The sequence below is a fragment of the Rissa tridactyla genome, chromosome 2 (genome assembly GCF_028500815.1).
Source record: "Rissa tridactyla isolate bRisTri1 chromosome 2, bRisTri1.patW.cur.20221130, whole genome shotgun sequence".
In the NCBI taxonomy this organism is placed as follows: Eukaryota; Metazoa; Chordata; class Aves; order Charadriiformes; family Laridae; genus Rissa; species Rissa tridactyla.
In genome coordinates this window covers 43,287,726-43,307,442 of record NC_071467.1, presented here as the reverse complement: position 1 = coordinate 43,307,442, position 19,717 = coordinate 43,287,726, and the positions used below count along the sequence as shown (strand labels likewise).

Here is a 19,717-nt window from a genome sequence, read left to right as displayed (position 1 = left end):
TGAGGCAAAACGGTACAGGATTATCTTAATAAAAATCACGAATAGTAGTCTGACAGAAAGTATAGTAACTTGGATACCTAAAAGTACATAATGAATATTCATTTATGTTACAAATAATGAAAAAAGAAACTTAACAGAACTTGAATAAATCAAATGGTGCTCCTTTATATACTCCTGAGTTTTTGTTACTCATCTAGAACCTGATTTTGATGTTGCTTGCATTGTTGTGTACAGCTGGTGTAACTTCATTAAGTTTGGCTATCTCTGATTAAGATTTGTGTAAATTAGATTAAAAATTGGTTAACCTTCAGTATAACAGGGGTAGAATTTAATAAGGCTATTGCCCTTGGAGATTTCCATATGATGGTAGCACATGAAATTCACTGAAGGCAATTTATGGTTGTTGCGTGGTGGGGAGAGTTCTTGTTTCTGACAGGAGTCTTGGGTTCTAGGTTCTCACAAGATAGTTGTGTGTAAACTGCACTATATTTGCCACTGTGGCTTAGCAATTTTTCCTAACAGATGAGGAAGTCAGGGATGAAGAATATGGGAATGGGAAAGAAAAGGAATTTAAATTTGATGAATTTCCCTTTCTGCTCTGTAATTGTTCCTCTATGTTCAAAGAAACTACTTCTAGGCTATGTTTTTCTGCTTCTGTTACTATTCAGGCATAGTTTTTAGGGCATAATTTTTCTGTTGAGAGTCATTCCTCCTCCAATAGAGGGATATCAATCTACCATAAGTTACAGCTTTCAGCAGAACTGTGATCTGTTTCCTGCATTTTCCTCTGGTGTCATCACAGTCCCTGAGTATTTCTGGGTATTTCAAAAATACTGATTTTGGCAGTATGTTGAGTTGCTCAAGCCACTGACGCTTTAATTATATTGTAAATTATATTCTCCGGAGCCCTGTATTCTGCATTGTCATTCTTTGAAACATGGTGAATTATCTCTTATGAGCGTACACACTGTTTGATAAAGAAATTCTTTTTATAGGTATTCTTTTAATGTTTGGTCATGCCAAATATTCCCTTCTGTGTCAAAGAGAACTAAGCAGAAGACTGGAAGCCTATTATCTTCCGTAAAAGCCAGCTACAATCTCTCAACTTTTATTACTTCAATACAGAATAATTCCATACCTTCAGGTACAAGTTCTGCTATTCTAGTAATAATGAAGTCAGTAAAAGCACTGACTCGTTCAGTACATCCGCTTTCCAAATATTGTATGCTAGCCTTAATGAGAGTGGCAGGACCTAGCACCTCCTTAAAAAGAATTCTCCCATGCTTTGCTTTCTAAGTTTGCTTCATTATCAGCTCTGCAATCTCATTAGGGTAGTGTTGGTCTTACTGATCTCAACACATTGTCAAGTTTATTTTAAATAACATTATATTAAGCTATTAAGAGTGCTGGACTTTTTCGTAAGAAATCTTCAAAATCTTCACTTTGTTATGTTTTGTAGTTGGTGGTTGTCTTTCTAAGGAATATTTGCAAGCATGGGACATGGAGTATGCACAATATTTTAGAATTGGAAACTGGAATCCATCACTGTGTGAATTTTGCTGCATGAGCCCATTTCTCTATCTCGTAAAGCTGGTGCCATATCCATATTTAAAGTTTCTTCATCTGTATAAACAGCCCTTTAAACACTGTCATAGTCTATTGGGGCAAAATGCCAGAGAGCATAAGCAGGTGAAAAACAGGGCTCCTACTACTACTTGCAGAGATACTTTATCATAAAACTGAAATAGTGTTTCTGTGATGAGGTTGTTACAGTGTTCCATGTACCTTGTTTGTAAAGAATTGTGTTCATCAGCTGTGCCTTATGCTGCATTGCATCACTCGGAGGCTTTATACTTAGAAGTTTGACTGTTGTTTTTCATTTTGGTTTCCTCCTGTTTAAAAAAAAAAAAAAATTACCACTGGTTTTAAATAATCTATGCATTAATAATTGACACTACTTCCTTTAGAATCGGCCCTATGGACTGCAAGAATCTGTCATGTTTCACTGTGTGTCTTTTATTCCTGTAGCCTGGATCCATATTAATTCTTTCATCAGTCAAAACTGAGATTTCTAAAGTAAAATGAGCAGCAGTGGGGAGAAAACCAAATGTTATAAAAATAGGTTGAAACAAATCCATTTTCATGCTTTTTTCTCCCATCGTTAAAATAAAAGACCCTGTAATGAGCTCAGTGAGAATTCTTCCCAAGTGGGAAGATTGCAAAAGTGACCGCAAGCACTAATGCAGCAATCCCCTCTCTTAACCATGGGACTGCCAATGCCTAAAAGCTGGGCATAGCTTGTGTCCTGCTATTTTCCAGCTGTCCCTGTTTGCCATAACAGCCATTTAGGTCCAGAAACAGTTGACTAAAACTTAGAGAAACTCAGGCTTCAGTCTGATACTCTTAAGGCAGCATAAAACAGTCATACTGCTGGCTTTAACTCCACTTGAAACTGTCCATCTCTCTGCGAAAAATATGTGATAACAACATGAACCTTATTCCTTATTGAGATAAAAGGGAGAAGTATGTAAAATGATCTCCATCAGCTACAGGCTGCACATGAAGCGAAGTTTAACTTGGTCCAAGAAAACAACATAGAAGGATAGCAAAGAGCTCATAAACAATCTTGGAAAAAAACCCAAAACCTTCAAGAAATGAGTGTGAGTGAACACAGTGCTGCTTGTTCAGTAATTCTGCTGTATGGAGTATATATATATATATATACACACTTTTCTCCCTTTTAAGGTAGTTTCTTGAGAGAACTTTATGTACTCAATTTCAGGTTTAATCGTTCAGCCATATATGTATTAAATTTCCTTTTTTTTTCCTTTTTCTACCTGATGGCAACACAAGTCCAAAATAAATACATATTAAAAACCCCTTCCTGTCTCACCTGAGTGACTCCTCTCTCCCAAGTTACACTGTTTAGCCCCCCAGTAGGCTTCAGGTGGTTGTTTCTGAGATTTTGTGTCACTGGTTTCTTCAGTTAAAGTTATCTCTGTTAAGATCTTCTCCACCTTCCCATGTCAAGTCCCCAAATCCAGTTTCTGCCTTTACTAATTCATGTTCCTGCCTTGCCTTCCCCTCAGACATTTTCTAGTCTATTCACATTCTTATGTCTCCCATCATCTCAGTATCTAAGCAGTTTTCAGAAGTGAGTGGTATGACTAATGTGTGGCTTATTCTCTCTTGCTCGTAAAAATATTTGGTTTTGTTTGGGCTTGGTACAACTCTATAAAGAGAATAGAAACTTTGTACAGTACAGGGCTTATGCTAAACAAGAGGAGATCAATTTCTCTCACATTGAAACAGAAAATGACAAAGTGATAAAGTTTTTGATGGCCCTCACTCTATATGGCTAGCTCTTTGGAAGCCCTTTAACAGTTCTCTCTCCTTCAAAAATCATTTTCACTGTGCATTATAGGGATTTATTAGTACTAGCGATGTTGAATCTGATTCTCAACCTTGAGATAATTATATTATTAAGGTGATGCCATTGCACTGAGTGCTACAGAATTGCAGAGTAGTTGAGGTTAGAAGGGATCACCAAAGATTTCCTAGTCCAGCCCTTTGCTCAAAACAGGACCAGCTAGAGCAGGCTGCTGAGGACATTGTCCAGTCATGTTTTGACTATCTCCCACTCTACAACCTCTCTGGGTAATCTGTTCCAGTGTTTGACCACTCTCACTCATTTTTTTTCTCATCTATTTAAGTGGAATTTATGGTATTTTAACTGGTGCTCTTGACTGTTCATTGGATACCACCGAAATGAGACTGGCTCTGTCTTCTTTACCTCCTCCCATCAGGTATTTGTACATATTGATAAGATCTTCCCCTGACCGTTCTCCTCTCCAGGCTCAACAGTCCCAGCTCTCTCAGCCTTTCCTCATGTGAGAGATACTCCAGTCCCTAAATCATCTTCATGGCCTTTCACTGGATTCTCTTCAGTATGTTCATGTGTCTTGTACTGGGGACCCAGAATTGGACACAGCACTCCCGATGTGTCTCATCACACTTCTGATGTGTTTCATCAGGGCTGAGTAGAGGGAAATAATCCCCTCCTCTACCTGCTGACAGCACTCCTCCTACTGCAGCCCAGAAGGCTGTTGACCTTCTTTATGTCAGGAAGATATAGAAAAATTCCTTTAGTCCCTAGGAAGGCACTGCAGAAAGTTGAAGTCTGATATGCTCACAGTAGCCTACATTGTTGAGAGAAAGCACTGTTAAATGTAATTTTTTTATTTTTTCAGAGGCGATGACTTCATGCCTGAGTGGTTAATATTGCTATAAATCCACCAGGAGATGACAGAGGCAGGCTCATAGTCTGTCAGGTTATTATAGAATCAACAGTCAAAAGGAGAGTAAATCAGAGATCCGGTCCTACCCTGAGATTATAGACTGAGGTGATGTATCGGGTCTGGCTGAGATGGGGTTAATTTTCACCATAGCAGCCCTCATAGTCCTGTGCTTTGTATTGGTAGCTAAAAACGTGTTGATAACACACCAGTGTTTTGGCTGCTGCTGAGTACTGCCTGCACAGCATCAAGGCTGTCTCCCCAACATCCCCCTCTCACCGGCAGGCTGGGGGTGGGCAAGATCTTAGGAGGTGACATAGCCAGGACAGATGACCCCTACTGACCAAAGGGGTATTCCATAGCATATTATGTCTGCTCAGCAATAAAAGCTAAGAGAAAGGAGGAGGGGGGAATGACAACATTATTTATGACATTTGTCTTCTGGAGCAACTGCTACATGTACTGAAGCCCTACTTTCCAAGAAGTGTCTGGACATTGCCTGCTGATGGGAAGTAGGGAATAAATCTTTTGCTTTCCTTTACTTCCACATGTGGCCTTTGCTTTTGCTTTACTAAATTGTGTTTATCTTGACCCATGAGGTTTTTTCCGTCTTATTTTCTGCCCCTGCTGTCCTGCTGAGGAGGGGAGTGATAGACCGTCTTCATGGGCACCTGGGATCCAGGCATGGTCAACTCACCACAGGTGGCTACTCTGTACCTTTTCTTAAATGAATCTTCATGCATATTCAGACTCTTTGAAGCACTGTTATGTGCCCACCAGCATAATCTTTCTTATCATTCATCACTTCTCCATGCATATGGTGCACTTGTCCAACCACAGCATCATTTGGTTAGCAAGATGCACATGCATGCAATGAAGGTTAAATAAGGCTTAAGTTTTCTTACATGGCCTGACCTTTGTTATGCTTTCTTACAGCCAATTCTAGGCTGTATCCCAGTTAACATCCTCTGGTAGGCAGTGGTTTAACTCCCCACCTAAGCAATGTGGAAAGCTTCAAATCCAATCCAGTACTCCTGTTCTGGCTTGGAAAAGAGTAGATCACTCAGAAAAACTTCAGATATATAAGTGGCTACATTGTCATAACATGGGAGTTTTGTGCTTATTTTCAAGAACTGCCCCCCTGTGTCCTGGTTCCGGAGGGGACAGGGTTAATTCTCCCCAGGACACAGGTATCCCATGCCAGGTGAGCCGTGCCCACTGGGAGCAGCCGGGGGAGGGGGCGGGCAGTCGCCCCTTGGAGCGGGCGGGCGTCCCGGGTGCGGTCGGGGAGCGGCGGTTCCGTGGCCGTGTTTGTATGTTCCTGTGTCCGTGTTATTGCTGTTGTTTTCTCGTTCCCTTTGCTGTTCTGTTAAACCGCCTTTGTCTCGACCCACGAGTTTTGCCTTTTTTCTTCTGATTCTTCCCGTATCGGGAAGGCCCGAGCGAGTGGCACGAGGTTCTTTGTTGCCGTCTGAGGCCAAACTACGACACCCTGATATGGTAAATACTGGAGTTGGCATAATTTAACTAACCACACTGTAAAAAAAAAAATATTGTTACAGAGCTTTAATGTTATTCTTAAAATATTTTCTCATTTGTTCCACTTAAGGGTGGAAAAAACAAGCTGTCTGTTGGTACCATTAGTTTAGCAGGTAACAGCAATGTGACATTTCCTTTCTCTCATTAACCCGGTAACAGATAATTGGCATCCATTTTAGTGAATAGTAGCACATTGTTAGCCTGTATAGAAAGGTCAAGTGAGAGAGTATTGATATTGGAGAAGCTACAGGATGAAAAGAGCTTGAGTGGACTGGAAAGGAAGGTGTTCAACTGCCGCTGTGCAATGAGCAGTATTTGTTTACCCATCTTATTTTTGTGACCAGAGCAAGTATGAAGTGGGAAAACATAAGGCCGATTTTTGTCTGGCCTTTAATTCTACTCCTTATATGTCTATGCCCACCTTTTTCATGACACTGTTAAGTTTCTGTCTGAGTACCTGTGCCATATTCTAGTTGTTGAGTTAGTGTGTAACTGTGCCAGGTTTGTTGGCCACAATCAACAAATTGACTGAATTCAAACATCTGGAAAATGCAAACACCATGAGTGGACCCTGGGTACTGGTAAATTACTTATGATATTTTTGGCAACATTTACCAGATGCATGTTCACAACTTAAAAATATTTTCTACTTCCAAAGATTTCTCCATTATATGCAGATGCTGTAGAAGTTAAACTGATGCAGTCAATGATTTCTCTTTCTTTTGGGAATCCAGCTGCTGCACCTGATTTCTCTGAAATTCTGTTAATGAGATGGCTTTACATTAAATTAATAACTGTCTTTCAAGCATAGCCTCTTGTGGTTGTGTTAAACATTGGGATGTTGGTGTAGCTGCTTCTGGAGTATTGACTTATACAGATAATTTTCATGCTAGCCTGAGTTTATTTCAAAGAGATTGCAGGACTTTTTCTGTACAACAGGAATACAGTGACATTATTGAGCTTATTCCAGTATATAAAAGAGAAACTGAGTCCTTACGTATATTTTGTCCATCCTTTTATTGAAGTATCTTTCCACAGAACAGTCTCTTAAGCCAAGGAATTCTTGCTTCACTTTTCACTTAGTTAAACATCTCAAGTACATGAAAATGGGTCATACAGACTTCACTCCGAATATCATAGGTATGCTAGGGACTGAAAAGAGTATTTGCATAGCTCATTTAGAAACAGAATTAAAATTTAGTCCTTGCATCCTCTTTAGGAATAACTTCTTGCTGATAAACCTGGATTTCCGTTTATGCCTAGAGACAAGTTGTAAAATATGAGCTTTGTTAAGCTTCAATTTCAAAAAGTAATGCCAAGTTTTCTAGTGCATGGTTTAATGAAAATGTTCCCATTGCCTTTGGTAAGAAGAGAATTTAGTCCTATGCTTGTACAAAAAAAAAATAGTAGCAATGAGCAAAGTATTTAGTTGTATTGATTAGCAGGCTAATCTTTTTAACTATTTGCAAATATTTAGAATATGGGTGTGGCTGAGGTAAAGCTACCTCTGTTTGAAAATGTGGCCCTTTTGAAGGTGGTGGACAGTTCATACAATAGTATGTATTGGTACTGATAATATAAAATACAATGAGTGTTGATATTATTGCCTGTAACAGTGAAGAAAAATACTCCAAAGAGAACAGAATTACAACTATCATTGTACTAACAGGGATATTATTAAGGTTATTAAGTGCTGACAATATCTCATGAGGTCCATCCCCTTTAGATCTTATCACAGAATTTGATGCAAATCGATTGACGCACAAGGAGTTTCACAGTCAACCAACAAGTGAACTGTAAATGATGATTCGAATGTTTCGTAAATTTTTTTGCTGGGAAGAGTGTGAGATTAGCATTTGTCAGAAGACCTCTCTCACAGAATCCCTAAGAAGATCAGTATATCTGACATTTTTCATATCCGCGTTCCTCTACCTCGATGAGATATCTGTCTTTCCGTGCCCTTGTTTGTTACCTCTGCAGTAGTTTAGGTCTTGTTTATGTTCTATACATGGCTGATGTAAGCCACATCAGAAAGGCAGCTTCATACCCCCAAACTATTATCTCTTAGATTTTATGACTTTGAATTTCTATCCATGTCCAAACTCTACCATATCAAGCTGAAGAATTTTCAGGGAGAAAGGAACTTTGCAAACCATTTTTTAATATTTTTAATAAACAGATATTTGACCCTCTGCAATGCTTTGACCATGGGCTTTGGTTGAGGATTAGATGTCTGAGGATTTTGTCAATGCTCTGTTGCAGAGGCCAGCAAAGATCAGCCTCAAGCTGCTGCTTTTGCTGCAACGCTGCTGTTCAGTGCCCACCAGCAGCAGTGTGCCTTGAGAAGCAGGACTGGCCAGTACGTGCTAATTCAGGTATACGGTGGCTAGGACTCTAGCAAATTTGTTTCGGGCACTGTAGACCTCCCCCAAAACACATCAGTCTTCCATCTCTTTGTGTCCTTGTCATTTAGGAAGTTTGAGTACCTGCAGCATCCAATTACAGCATAGTGGAGGAATGTCTTTATTATATTGTCCACATTCTTCAGTAGATTTACAACATATTTGCCGAGCAGGTTGTTTCTATTCCTCCCTTCTTCTGTCTGCACAACTTCTGCTAGTGGAAATAGAAATTGCATGCTTATATGAGAGACTAGATAATGTGACACCGCATTATCCTTGAGCAAAACCACTAGCTTTACAAAGTTAGCTGGAAGAATTACAATTGACTGTTTTTGATCTGTCAATTGAGTTATGGAAAAATAGCAACTAACCCAAAACGAACAGAAAATTTTAGAAAAAACACAGAATTTTGGACTCATGTCTTCTTCTGAGGATCTCAAAATTTATGAAGAGAGCTTTGCAATGTCCTTGAGAGAGACATGCAAGTGTGGTCCTTGTTGCATTGTTAAGAAACCAAAGCAAGGAGGGCTTGTGAATTATGTAAGGTTTCGCAGTAAGCCTAAAGCAGATCCAGGAATAGAATCTGGTTGCCTGATTTCCAGAGTGATGCTTTAGTCCTGGGACCCATCCTTTCTTTTTTGCTTGGCCGTTTACTGCAGTTCTGTCAGACGTTTTCCATATAAAATGGAATGTTAGTTTTGCAGCCATGGTGCCATAATAGAGAACAGCTAGACTAAGGTTTTTGTAAGCATGTTGTTTAGGAGGACGACGAAGTCAACTTTACGACTTTTTACAGAATGTTCTGTCTGCGAAAGTAGATTTATAAATGCCAGCTTGTGTTCAAGGCGATTTAGTCAATACTGGAAACGAAGGAAAAACCTCAAGATACAGTGTTTATGTTGGCAGAAGAATATCGTTAGCTCTAACATGTTATGAGAGTATTTGCATCTGCATTTCACTGCAAGAGCAAAATTTGACATAAATTTGACAGGATTCCGATTGGCAAAAAGTAACATGTTAGCGAGTCAATACCACTGAGAGACCAGTGTGATATCTGATCTGACAGCAAGACGAATTGTTCCAACCCCCAAAACTACAGCAGGAGCTGAAACTAAGTTTACAGTTGTGTTATATGATTTCCAGAACATCATGTACAGCTGATTTGCTCTCTGCCATTGACATTCTTGCCTTAATTCCCACCCAAGAATAAACATGATTTTTTTTTCTACACAAACACTCATAAGCGGTTTTGGCAGAAATAGAAGTATTATTAAACTTGTTATTGGTTTGGCAGTGGTCTGTGTTTTTAATTATTTTTGAGACCTTTCAGTCTCAGAAATATGCTATTACTTATATGTCCTGCGTAGCAGACCATTCCAAAAAACTCATGATTTGTGAGTCTAGTAAACAGGGATGCTTTATACTCCTCCCCCTGTAGTCGAAAGCAAGCAGATACATTTGACTTGACACTTTGGACAAATTCCTACTTAGCACATGGGCATAACTTCCTTAATTTTGTTATATTGTGTTCTCTTTTAGAGTGTGAATGTTAGGGAGGAATAGGAAGTATAGAAAGACACAAATGCAGGAATGATTAGAGATGCTAAGCAGAACTTCAGTGACTCTAATTGAACTGCTTGCAACTAGGAGCATCTCCTGCAGAAACCTAACAGGCTGGACGGGGATTTCTGTTCTGTACTGATTTTTCTTGAACTCCATTTGATTAGATTTGATGGATTGGTGTGTTGCTTACCCAGTAACAGGAAGTCCCTGCATGGTGATGAATGGGTTTCATCATTTCACTCTCCTTCTTTTTCAAACTGCTTCTTTTTTTTTTCTTTCTTGGTCAGCTGACCAGCCTCTGCTTATTTTTGTGAGCTCTTCTCTCCAGTTGTGAGCCAAACATCAGCTACAACATTGAAATATTGTGTAGATTCACCTGGAATTTTATTTTCCATCTCAGACTTCCTGCTGAAAAAAAGGCATTTTAGCATAATACGATAAATAAAATTAAAATAATTAATAAAGTTATAGCTTCACATTTCAACCAACTCATATGATACTCACTATTGTGGTTTTTTTATGATGCATGATTTCTTTAATCAATGTTTCTGTTTGCTTCAGAGCCAAAGGACTGATTAGATGTTTCAGGAGACAAAAGAGGCTCTTTGGTGGTTTTCTGGTCCTGATAGAGTCATGATAATGAGTACTGTATCCAAGGGTGGCTCTGACACTCTTTCGATAGGGTTTGTGCCAGAATTTAATCATGGGCAAGAGGTCATAATGTTTTATTTACTAAATTGCCCTTTAACACTTCTGCATCACGAATAGCAGGCAGTGCCTAGATCTCAGCAGAGCACCACCTTTGTTGTTTGCCAATAGAATGCTTTATTCAGTTCACAATAAAGGGTGAGAGTTCTAGTATATTGTTATATTTATTTGCAAGGCAACCTTAGCAGTCATTTGACCACTGCAGAGGTCTCTGCTTCGTGCTGCGTGACAGGGTTATTATGGCAGCTTAGCCTATGTCCTGGCTACGTTTGTGGTTAGTTTCAGAGAGCTTTTTGTCTGCTGCTGTAATCCTGCTGTGTTAGCACCATATTTTTGATGCACATGGTTTCATTGCGTTAATGTTATAACTATACCTTTAGTTAGCACCTCTTACTTTAACATACTGTTTTAATATAGGAAAACCTACCGCTTTGGCCGTAAGTGTGACTTTATTCAGACTTTATACCACTAGCATATGTGCCATGATATCGTCCCATGAGATTGAATTGTGCCAGGCTTGCCCCAGGGATGCAAGGAAATGCTTATCAATTAGGGCTGCAAGACTCTCTTCTGTGATGGTCCTCATCCTCCAAGAAATGTCAGTATCACACTAACCTATGTCATTGCTTAGGAAAACATTTCAACAAAAGAGTGAAAGTGATATAGCTCTAGTGTCTTGGACATTTACCAGCTCCACAGACAAAAGGAGCATTGCCTTGTTGTCTTCCTTAGCAAAAAACATTGAAGGGGAAGCTCTCACTCCGGGGCAGACTTATTAATATTGCCTTTCGGAACAGACCCAACAGACCTCCAAACACAAATCTTAGCTCATCATTTTTGGTGATTCGGACTATTGGGGCAATGCTGGTGTTAATTGCGTATCAATTCAGTTTTTGTATGTTTGCTTTTTGTTTTGATGCGAAACAGTACAGAATTGGTATAATGGTAAAAGAAACAACTATTTTTTTGTTCTTTTTTCCTCTGTAATTTTTTCCCAATACCATGAGCTTTCAAACACATCACTGAAAATGAGAGTGGTTAACCCTGCTTTTGTGCTTAGGTTCCTGCCATCAGCACTGCTTAAAAAACTTCTGCAGCCCAAAACAAAGTGGCTCTTATTTCAGGGCTGCAGTATTCAGTGTGACATAGTCATGTTTTATTGTTTAAATTTGCTGCAGTGTGGTGTCAGCACTTAAGAAACAGTTAACCCTGACACCAATGCACATAAAAATAGAAGACAAAGAGAAAAGTGGGCCATAACAGACTGATAAGTGGTAGGAATAGTTAATAGGGCTCTTCTGATGGTGACTGTATGGACTGCAAAATATATTATTTCATGCAGCAATGACTGAAGGTACTTCTGTTTGTTAAAGTATCTGTCTAGAAAGAAAGATTTACATTTTAACACTACAAACGGGATTCTGTCAAGAGATCTAAAACCAGACTGAATTGTTTGAGCCCTTTAGTCGCTTTAAATAATATGGTACTGAAGTCAATAAAATCACGCTTGCAGACTACTCCATATGCTTTTGCTTCACTGCTCTGGGATTCATTGTATATTAAGGCTTCATTTTCTAAAAAACCCTGTTACTCTAGGTTATGTGCACAGCACATTTAGCTTGCATGCCCAGTGTAAGAAGGATTGCTAAAAGACAATATTATAATTCGTTACTAAAATCTGGGATTTTTTTTCTTTTTGTCATTACAGATTAATCTCAGAGATCTCGGGCAGCTATATAAAATCCGCATTGGCCACGACAACACTGGAAATGATCCCAGTTGGTACCTAGAGGAAGTCAGACTTGAAAGAGTAGTCCCTCTTTCTGATGAAGAGATTTGTCTACCCATAGAGTGCTGGCTTGCGGAAGACAAGGGTGAAGGTGATACGTGGACAGAAGTGGCAATAAGAAATCCCACAAAGGATCTTTTGCCATGTACGTGCTCAGTATTTTAGATCGTGTGTTGACTAGCCATATCCTGAGTATATGACAGCTTTTCAAGTTTCTTCCAGGGCAGACGGCCCCAAAGTCAATGTAACGATGAAAACAGTCCCTTCCACATACTGTCTAGTTCCACAGAAGTAGGAAGTCATCATTTTACCCCACTCCTTTTCTCCCCGAAATCAGAATAATAGTTGTGGCCATGGCATCTTACCCCTATAAAATTCTTGATCTCTCATAGTGCACCTAAATCACTGTCAAATACTGGTCTTTAGAGAAACACAACATGCAGGACGTCAAGGCATTATCAAGGTATATAATACCATGTGACATCCAGCTCTTTTTAGCAAGTTTGATATCATCCTTTCTTACACTGCATAAAATATTCTTTATGAGAAATTGATGATCTGAATCATCACAGATGTGTTTTACAAATCAGACTCAAGTCACAGCCATTCATATAGAAATTGCGAGCTGCAGGGTGGCACTTTGGTACTTCAAAGTTTATCACATGTTTGATGCACTTTGTTCTCTTCAAGTGAAGCGGGGAATAGCCCATCATATAAAGTTATTTTTTAAAAAGTCCTGGGCATCTACAAAGGAATAGGGAACCAGTAAAATCATTTAGCACAATGGGCTTTTTTATAGAATTCTTTTTATATTAACAGAATGACAATGACGCAGCTGATGACAGACAATACTGTCTGACAGCGGTAGGTCTTATATAGATAGGTGCTATCATTCAGGCAAACCGTATTCAAAATAAGGCAGTGAATATTGCAAGGAATCATTGATTCAACATGAAAAAGGGTCATCATGCACTTAATGACAATCAAATAATTTCTAAAGAAAATATCAAACAAGTGAAAAGCCTCAACTCAAAAGAATATAATTCTCTGAAAAAAACATCAAGGCTGGTGATGTGTGAATGTTTTCCATGGGTTTTATGGACAAAGGGTTCTCTGTTATAGAGGCCAAATCTCTATTACAGAGGCCAGAAGATGCTGAGAAACACATATGTGCCAGTTCACATTTCCTCTCTGCTCTTTTTTTTTTAAATTATTCTGCGGAGTATTTAGTGACTTCAGTATGAGACTTCAAAAACTGCAGCTGATCAGGATAAACCAAGCCCTATGGTCAGTAACTGATGACAGTACTATATGCCACTTCTTACAGTGGCATAAGTATCATATACTAGTGCAATAGAAAAATAGTGCAGAAGACAATTAAATTGTATGAACGATTAATTCAACATCAATAACTCAAATCTGCATTATGCAGTCTGAAATACCCATTCATAGAAAAGTACTGATATTCTGGTAGGTGGTATGTACTTGTATGTGAAAAATCAAGTCAGTTCTGTGAAAGGCTGGGAATATGTTTAAAACAGCACATTTATTTGCTTTTTAATTATTATATTACTGCATCTTTTCTTGCTTTTGCAGAAACATTATCTTTATTAAAATATATGTCTCAAGGTTGTAAGAAAAGATACATTACAAAGGATTTGCAAATTTCCTGAAATTGTAAGTTTTACAAATTAATTATTGATTTTAGGCACATTTAAATTGAACATCAGTAGAAACTCAACAAGGCCTCCCAAGGATTTCCTATTTAGTTTCTCAAGGACAAGCAAATGAAACACTATCCATTTGCATTTCCCATTTAAAAGATAATTGCTTACAAGTACTGGACAAACCACATCAAGTCACTTTCTCCAGTAGACCAAACGATGTACTACTTATTACTTAACGATAGTCTGATATGATTTAGTAATTTGTATCCTGTACTTTCAATTTGATCTGGTATCTTCTAGTGGTGTTGAATTTGCCTAACTATAACAGTGATGTGCTGGAAACTTTAAACAAAATGAACAAATATAAACTAAGCTCAGAAGGCACTCTTTTTTTAATTGCTGTTCTTTAACACTTACTTTATTGCTCAACTTTTCTCTTAGAAGAAAGGGTAATTTTTTTCTTTATCCTTTTTCTCCTTTCCTCCAGCCAAACTCTACTATGCATCTAATAGGGACCCAAAACACTGGAGCTGACTGTTGATTCCTTGTCTTTCTTTCCTATATCTTCTTCAAATACTAAGTTATTTCCTCTTTCTGTCAGTTTTTCTTTACCTTCCACTCTAAAATCCCTTCTTTTCCATCCAAATTTCTCACCTTAGTAATCCCCTTTAGTTTTTCTGACTGTCCCTCAGCCACTTCAAAAAGCTGGACACTTACTGGTCTCCTACTCCAAGTGATACTTTCAGTTCTTTCTCAATCTCTCCATCACACTAGTGTCAAATTCCATACATAACTCAGGTTTCTTATGCCTCCAATGTATGTCTGCCCTTGTCTTCCCTTATTTTTTTGTTTTTCCCCATTTCCCCCTCCTTTTTGTCTTCCTATTCCATCTTCTCTTTTGCTTTTCTGGCCCTGGAGATTTAAAAAACTTCACCTGACCTGTCTTTGAAGTTGTCCCTGAATTGAGCATGCTGTTGAACTGGATGATCCCTGGAGTTCTGCTCCAGCCCATTTTTTTTTTATGTGATTCTTCTACCCAGTCTCATTTTTTTCTGGCAGTTCCAGATATTTTTAGTTTATCAGACTTTACAAGTACTGGATTGTTTATTTGTTGCTAGTTTGATTTGGTTTCATCCCCTAGTTACATTGTGATGCACAAAATCAAGGAAAAATTGTTCAACTCTTTTACAAGTGACAGACATTGGAAATTATGTTTTCCAGCAAACCCCAGCAGTACAATAAATACTCCAGAATTGACTCACCGTGGTGGGTTTCATGCCTGGACACTGGGACTGAGAGTCTCCTGGGACAGACCTGCAGGGACTGGGAGAGAGTGTCCCTTCCTCTGAGTCCTTGATATGAGTTCCCACCTGCCCTTGTGTGCCGGTGCTTGTGGAGATGTACGATGGCTCCTGTGATGGGCCTGGGAGAAACCAGAGCAGGGTGTTATTTGGGCTCCCCCCTGCCAATGTCTGTCTGTGCTCCTTTGCGAGTGTGCAGAAGACCTTTATCACATAACCTTACATGGATTGTCTTCAGATATGGCTGAAGTTTTGCCCTAAAGGGATGCATGATAAAAGAAGTGTCGAATTTTCTTACTGTTCTGTTTAGGTGAACATAAACTTCAAATGAGAATATAAATGGTGAATTCCGTTCTGTTCTGGCGCACATAATTGAAGGAATAACTTTACTGATTCCAGATAAAAGACAAATACTAAGGCTGAGGCAGGGAAAATTCCAGCTGAAAAGATTTCGATTTCTTTTCCACTTGGAGAAATGTGCTGGCAAATACAGAACGGTTAGAATGTGCCCACTGACTGAAATAGTGCAAAAGATGACCAAAGCAAATAGTAATGACTCAAGCATTATCTCTACAAAATTTGCATCTTTATTTAATCACTCAGGAGGCACCAACCACTTAGTTAAATAGTCAAGCTTCTCTTTCCTATTATAAAATTGATTAGTCAGCATGTTTTTTCAAAGCTGATCGTTTTCTTACGTGTTATGAAGAATATTCCCATATATTTTTTAGAATATTGCTCCAAATAGAAGGAGTAAATGGAATTAGCGATTAGAAAGCCTGAGAACTGTAATTCTAATTGAGCTGTCTTCACCTGATAGTGTTTTAGTATTTATGCCTTCTCAAATAATATATGCACCACTTGTGAGGAAGATAGTGCCTCTTAACCACTATCATCCATTAAGAAATTGTTGCCTTTTAGCCTTAACGCTCCACCAATCTGTATCTTTACCCTTCCATCATGGCAAAATGCCAAACGCTATTTGTGCAACCTGGGTAGTAAATACCAAGTGATAAAACCACGTGAGAGAGATTCAATCTTGCTGCTTAACAAATCAAGCCAAAATAACCATTTCATTCAAGCAGGCACGTCATATGGAAAAAAGGCAGAACCTGGAGCAGTGCTGTGTAATACTGTTCTAATATCTTGGATCGCTATCATTAAGGGAGGACTGAATAGAAACAGTTTTATCAGTTTTAGTGTTGTATATCACTCTAGGTTTTGTGTTCTTTGGCCAGTTTGTCAGTTTACACTAGCAGCCTGATGGGAGTGGATTTGCTCAGTGAAGCGGTTGGTGCTAAAAATCCGATGAGCTAAGGGTCCAATGTCCTCATTATGGGCATTTAGGGAGATGTTACTCCGGGCCTGTTGTAGTCTGTTCCCACGGACTGACTGCCAATTTGCGGAAAGATCGTCGTCATTGTGTTCCTGGAACATATCCTCTGGTTTAGTTTAATCCAGAAGTAATCTAGTTTTTTGCTCTAAAACAACTTCATGCTGCAAAACCAGAAAGAAGTAAGGACGGCCAACCAGGGGATTCAGTTTCTTGATTCAAATTAATGTGCTGTTGTAGGCACACCGGTGTCATTAGGCTCAGACAGCTGCAATGGGGAGGGAGCTTATCTAATGTACTTTGAGTAATAAGTGATAAGTATATTTATCTTGAATTCATCTGCCCTTAACTAGAATTCTGAAATAATTACCATACTTTTCTTTTAGTAAAATTACTCTTAAAAGATCTGACATCGGGACAGTAGTTTATACTAAGTCAGCAGAAAAAGACTGATATTTCTGCAGTGAAAACTTTCATGTTCTCATTCTCACCAATAAATTCTTCTTTAATTCTATTAGGATTATTTTGTTCTTCTCCTCGCAAAAAATATCAAAATATTGAATTAGTCTTTAATGCAAAGGAACCTGCGATGCTTGCTTACTGTTTATATTTTCCAAAGGAAAATGTCATAAGTCACTGAATTCTGTACATTACTCGTTCACAAGGAAATGAGAATTATATGCTGTGCTTGCAGATTGGGGCCAAACTAACTCTTACGACTGGTGAATGATCAGGAATATACCAACCTTCTGCATTGGAAACCCTAATTCAGGTGCCCAGAATACAAAGTCTAGAAAAAAGGGTTCTCTGACTTTCTTTCTGTTGCCCTTGGTATGCTCTCAGGTTACCTTTTCATCATAACTAGAGAAACAAAACTTCATTTCTCTCTTCCCATTTATTCCAGGTAGTTCATGTTCTCGTGTTACCAATAGATGTCAGAAGCGGGAATTGGGACTCAAAAAAACATCTGAAGTCTCATGATAATATCTCAAGAGCTAGCAGTAGTAGCATTTTTTTTGTGGACTGAGCAAGTTTAAATTTGAATTGTAGAATCATAGAATACCAGGTTGGAAGGGACCTCAAGGATCACCTGGTCCAACCTTACTGGTCTAGACAAGATGGCCCAGCACCCTGTCCAGCTGAATCTTAAAAGTGACCAATGTTGGAGAATCCACCACTTCCCTGGGGAGATTATTCCAATGGCTGATTGTTCTCATTGTGAAAAATTTTCCTCTTAGGTCCAATTGCAATCTCCCCTGGAGTAACTTGTACCCATTACACCTCATCTTTTCCATGTGACTCCTTGCAAAAAGGGGAGCCTCCGTCTTCTTTGTAGCCACCCTTTTAATACTGGAACATGGTAATAAGGTCTCCCCCAAGCCTTCTTTTCTCAAGGCTGAACAAACCCAGGTCTCTCAGCCTTTCCTCATATGGCAGGCTTCCCAGCCCTTTGCTCATCTTTATGGCCCTTCTCTGGACCCTTTCCAGTCTGTCCACATCTTTTCTGTGTAGCGGGGACCAAAACTGAACACAGTATTCCAGGTGTGGCCTGAAGAAGCACTGAGTAGAGTGGGACAATGACTTCTTTATGTGTGCTGGTGACACCCTTGATGATGCAACCCAGCATCCTGTTGGCTTTCTTTGATGCCACAGCACACTCTTCACTCATATTGAGCTTGATGTCCCCCAGGTCCCTTTCCACAGAGCTGCTCCCCAGCCAGGTAGATCCTAGTCTGCTGCACTCATGGATTATGTTTTCCCAGGTGCAAGACCTTACAGTTGTCATTGAACTTCCTAAGGTTCTTGTTAGCCCACTCTTCCAGCCTATCCAGGTCTTCCTTCAGGATGGCTCTCCTTTCCGAAGTGTACGCTTCCCCAGTCAGTTTGGTGTCATCAGCAAACATCGTCAGGGTACACTTGATCCCATCAGCACTTCATCAGGGTATACTTGATCCCATCATCCCATCGTTTGGTAATTGTACACTTGACTGCTGAATGACTCCTATAGTATTTCTGATATTTCTGATACTTTTGATATGCCATTTTTTTTAACATAGTCATTATGCTGCTTTAATGTCTGTCTTTCATGGACCCTTTTAGAAGCTCCCTACCTCTGCCTGAAGGCATTTTACCTCCCATTTTTCAGCTGTTTCATCCATGCATCAATGTCCCAGAGTTTTCTGTTTGATTATAGAGCTTATCTATAGTTACTCTGTTAGCAATTTGAAGATTTCAATCACTTATTTTCTGAAAGGTCATTTTCTTTTTTAGTGAGTGCTAGCTGAGATTTTTTTCCTGCTATTTTGTATTAATTAATCCTTTTATATCGTTTATCAAAGTTATTGTATTTTTCAAGATATTTCTTCTATTACTTTGATGTGCCCCACATCATACCGATGGCTAGATGTGAGTCTAACAGGTCCCCCATAATGCTGAAATAGTATTTGCTAACTTCTCTTCAGTGGTTGGGTTTATTATATAGTTTTCAACTTTTTCTTGGCTTTTTTTGCCTGTTGGCCTACCTCTGCTTTGTCACCCCAGTTTTCAGGTGGTGTAGTTTCACTCCATCAGCATATGGTAAAATGAAATTACTCCTACAGAATAGAGGGTTGGGCCATAGAGTTCTCATTCTCAGAGTCTTGGGATGGCTTTTTCTTACTGCAGTGAAACAGGTCTCCATTTCAGATGTGGCAGCAGCGGGAGCCTTAGAGTAGGTCAGTTTCTCAAAGGAAATTAAACCAGAGTCTCAGAGCCTGAACATATATTCTAGGGTCTTTTTATTTTACTCTATACTCAAAAAACTTAAACAATATACCAACAGCTACAAACAGGCAAATTTCACATATGGTGAGTCTTGCTGTCTCAGCAGTACATTCAACTGGTAGGTTCATTCTCCAGATTTGGTTGTATGTGTGCCCTGTGTTCATCAAACTACTGCTGCCCCTTGTCTTATCTGTTACAGAGCGGCATCATCCTTCTTGTTCTTATATTTAAGCAATCTGTAGCTCAGAAGCCATTAACACTAGCACCTTTTGTAGCTGCTCTGCAATCTAGAGGAACTGCTTGAAAAAGTTTGAAAAAGTCGCATTCGCTCAAGCTGGTCTGTGCCTAGGTTTCCAT

General features: G+C 39.1%; 1 protein-coding gene across 1 annotated transcript in view; it reads left to right on the top strand.

The window, feature by feature from the left end:
* LOC128905784 (lipoxygenase homology domain-containing protein 1-like) overlaps positions 1–19,717 on the top strand; it is a 141,885-nt gene that overhangs the window by 25,797 nt on the left and 96,371 nt on the right. The window contains exon 11 of the mRNA XM_054192289.1: positions 12,216–12,441. Within this exon, the coding sequence (XP_054048264.1) occupies positions 12,216–12,441 (226 nt within the window). The remainder of the gene's footprint in view (positions 1–12,215; positions 12,442–19,717) is intronic.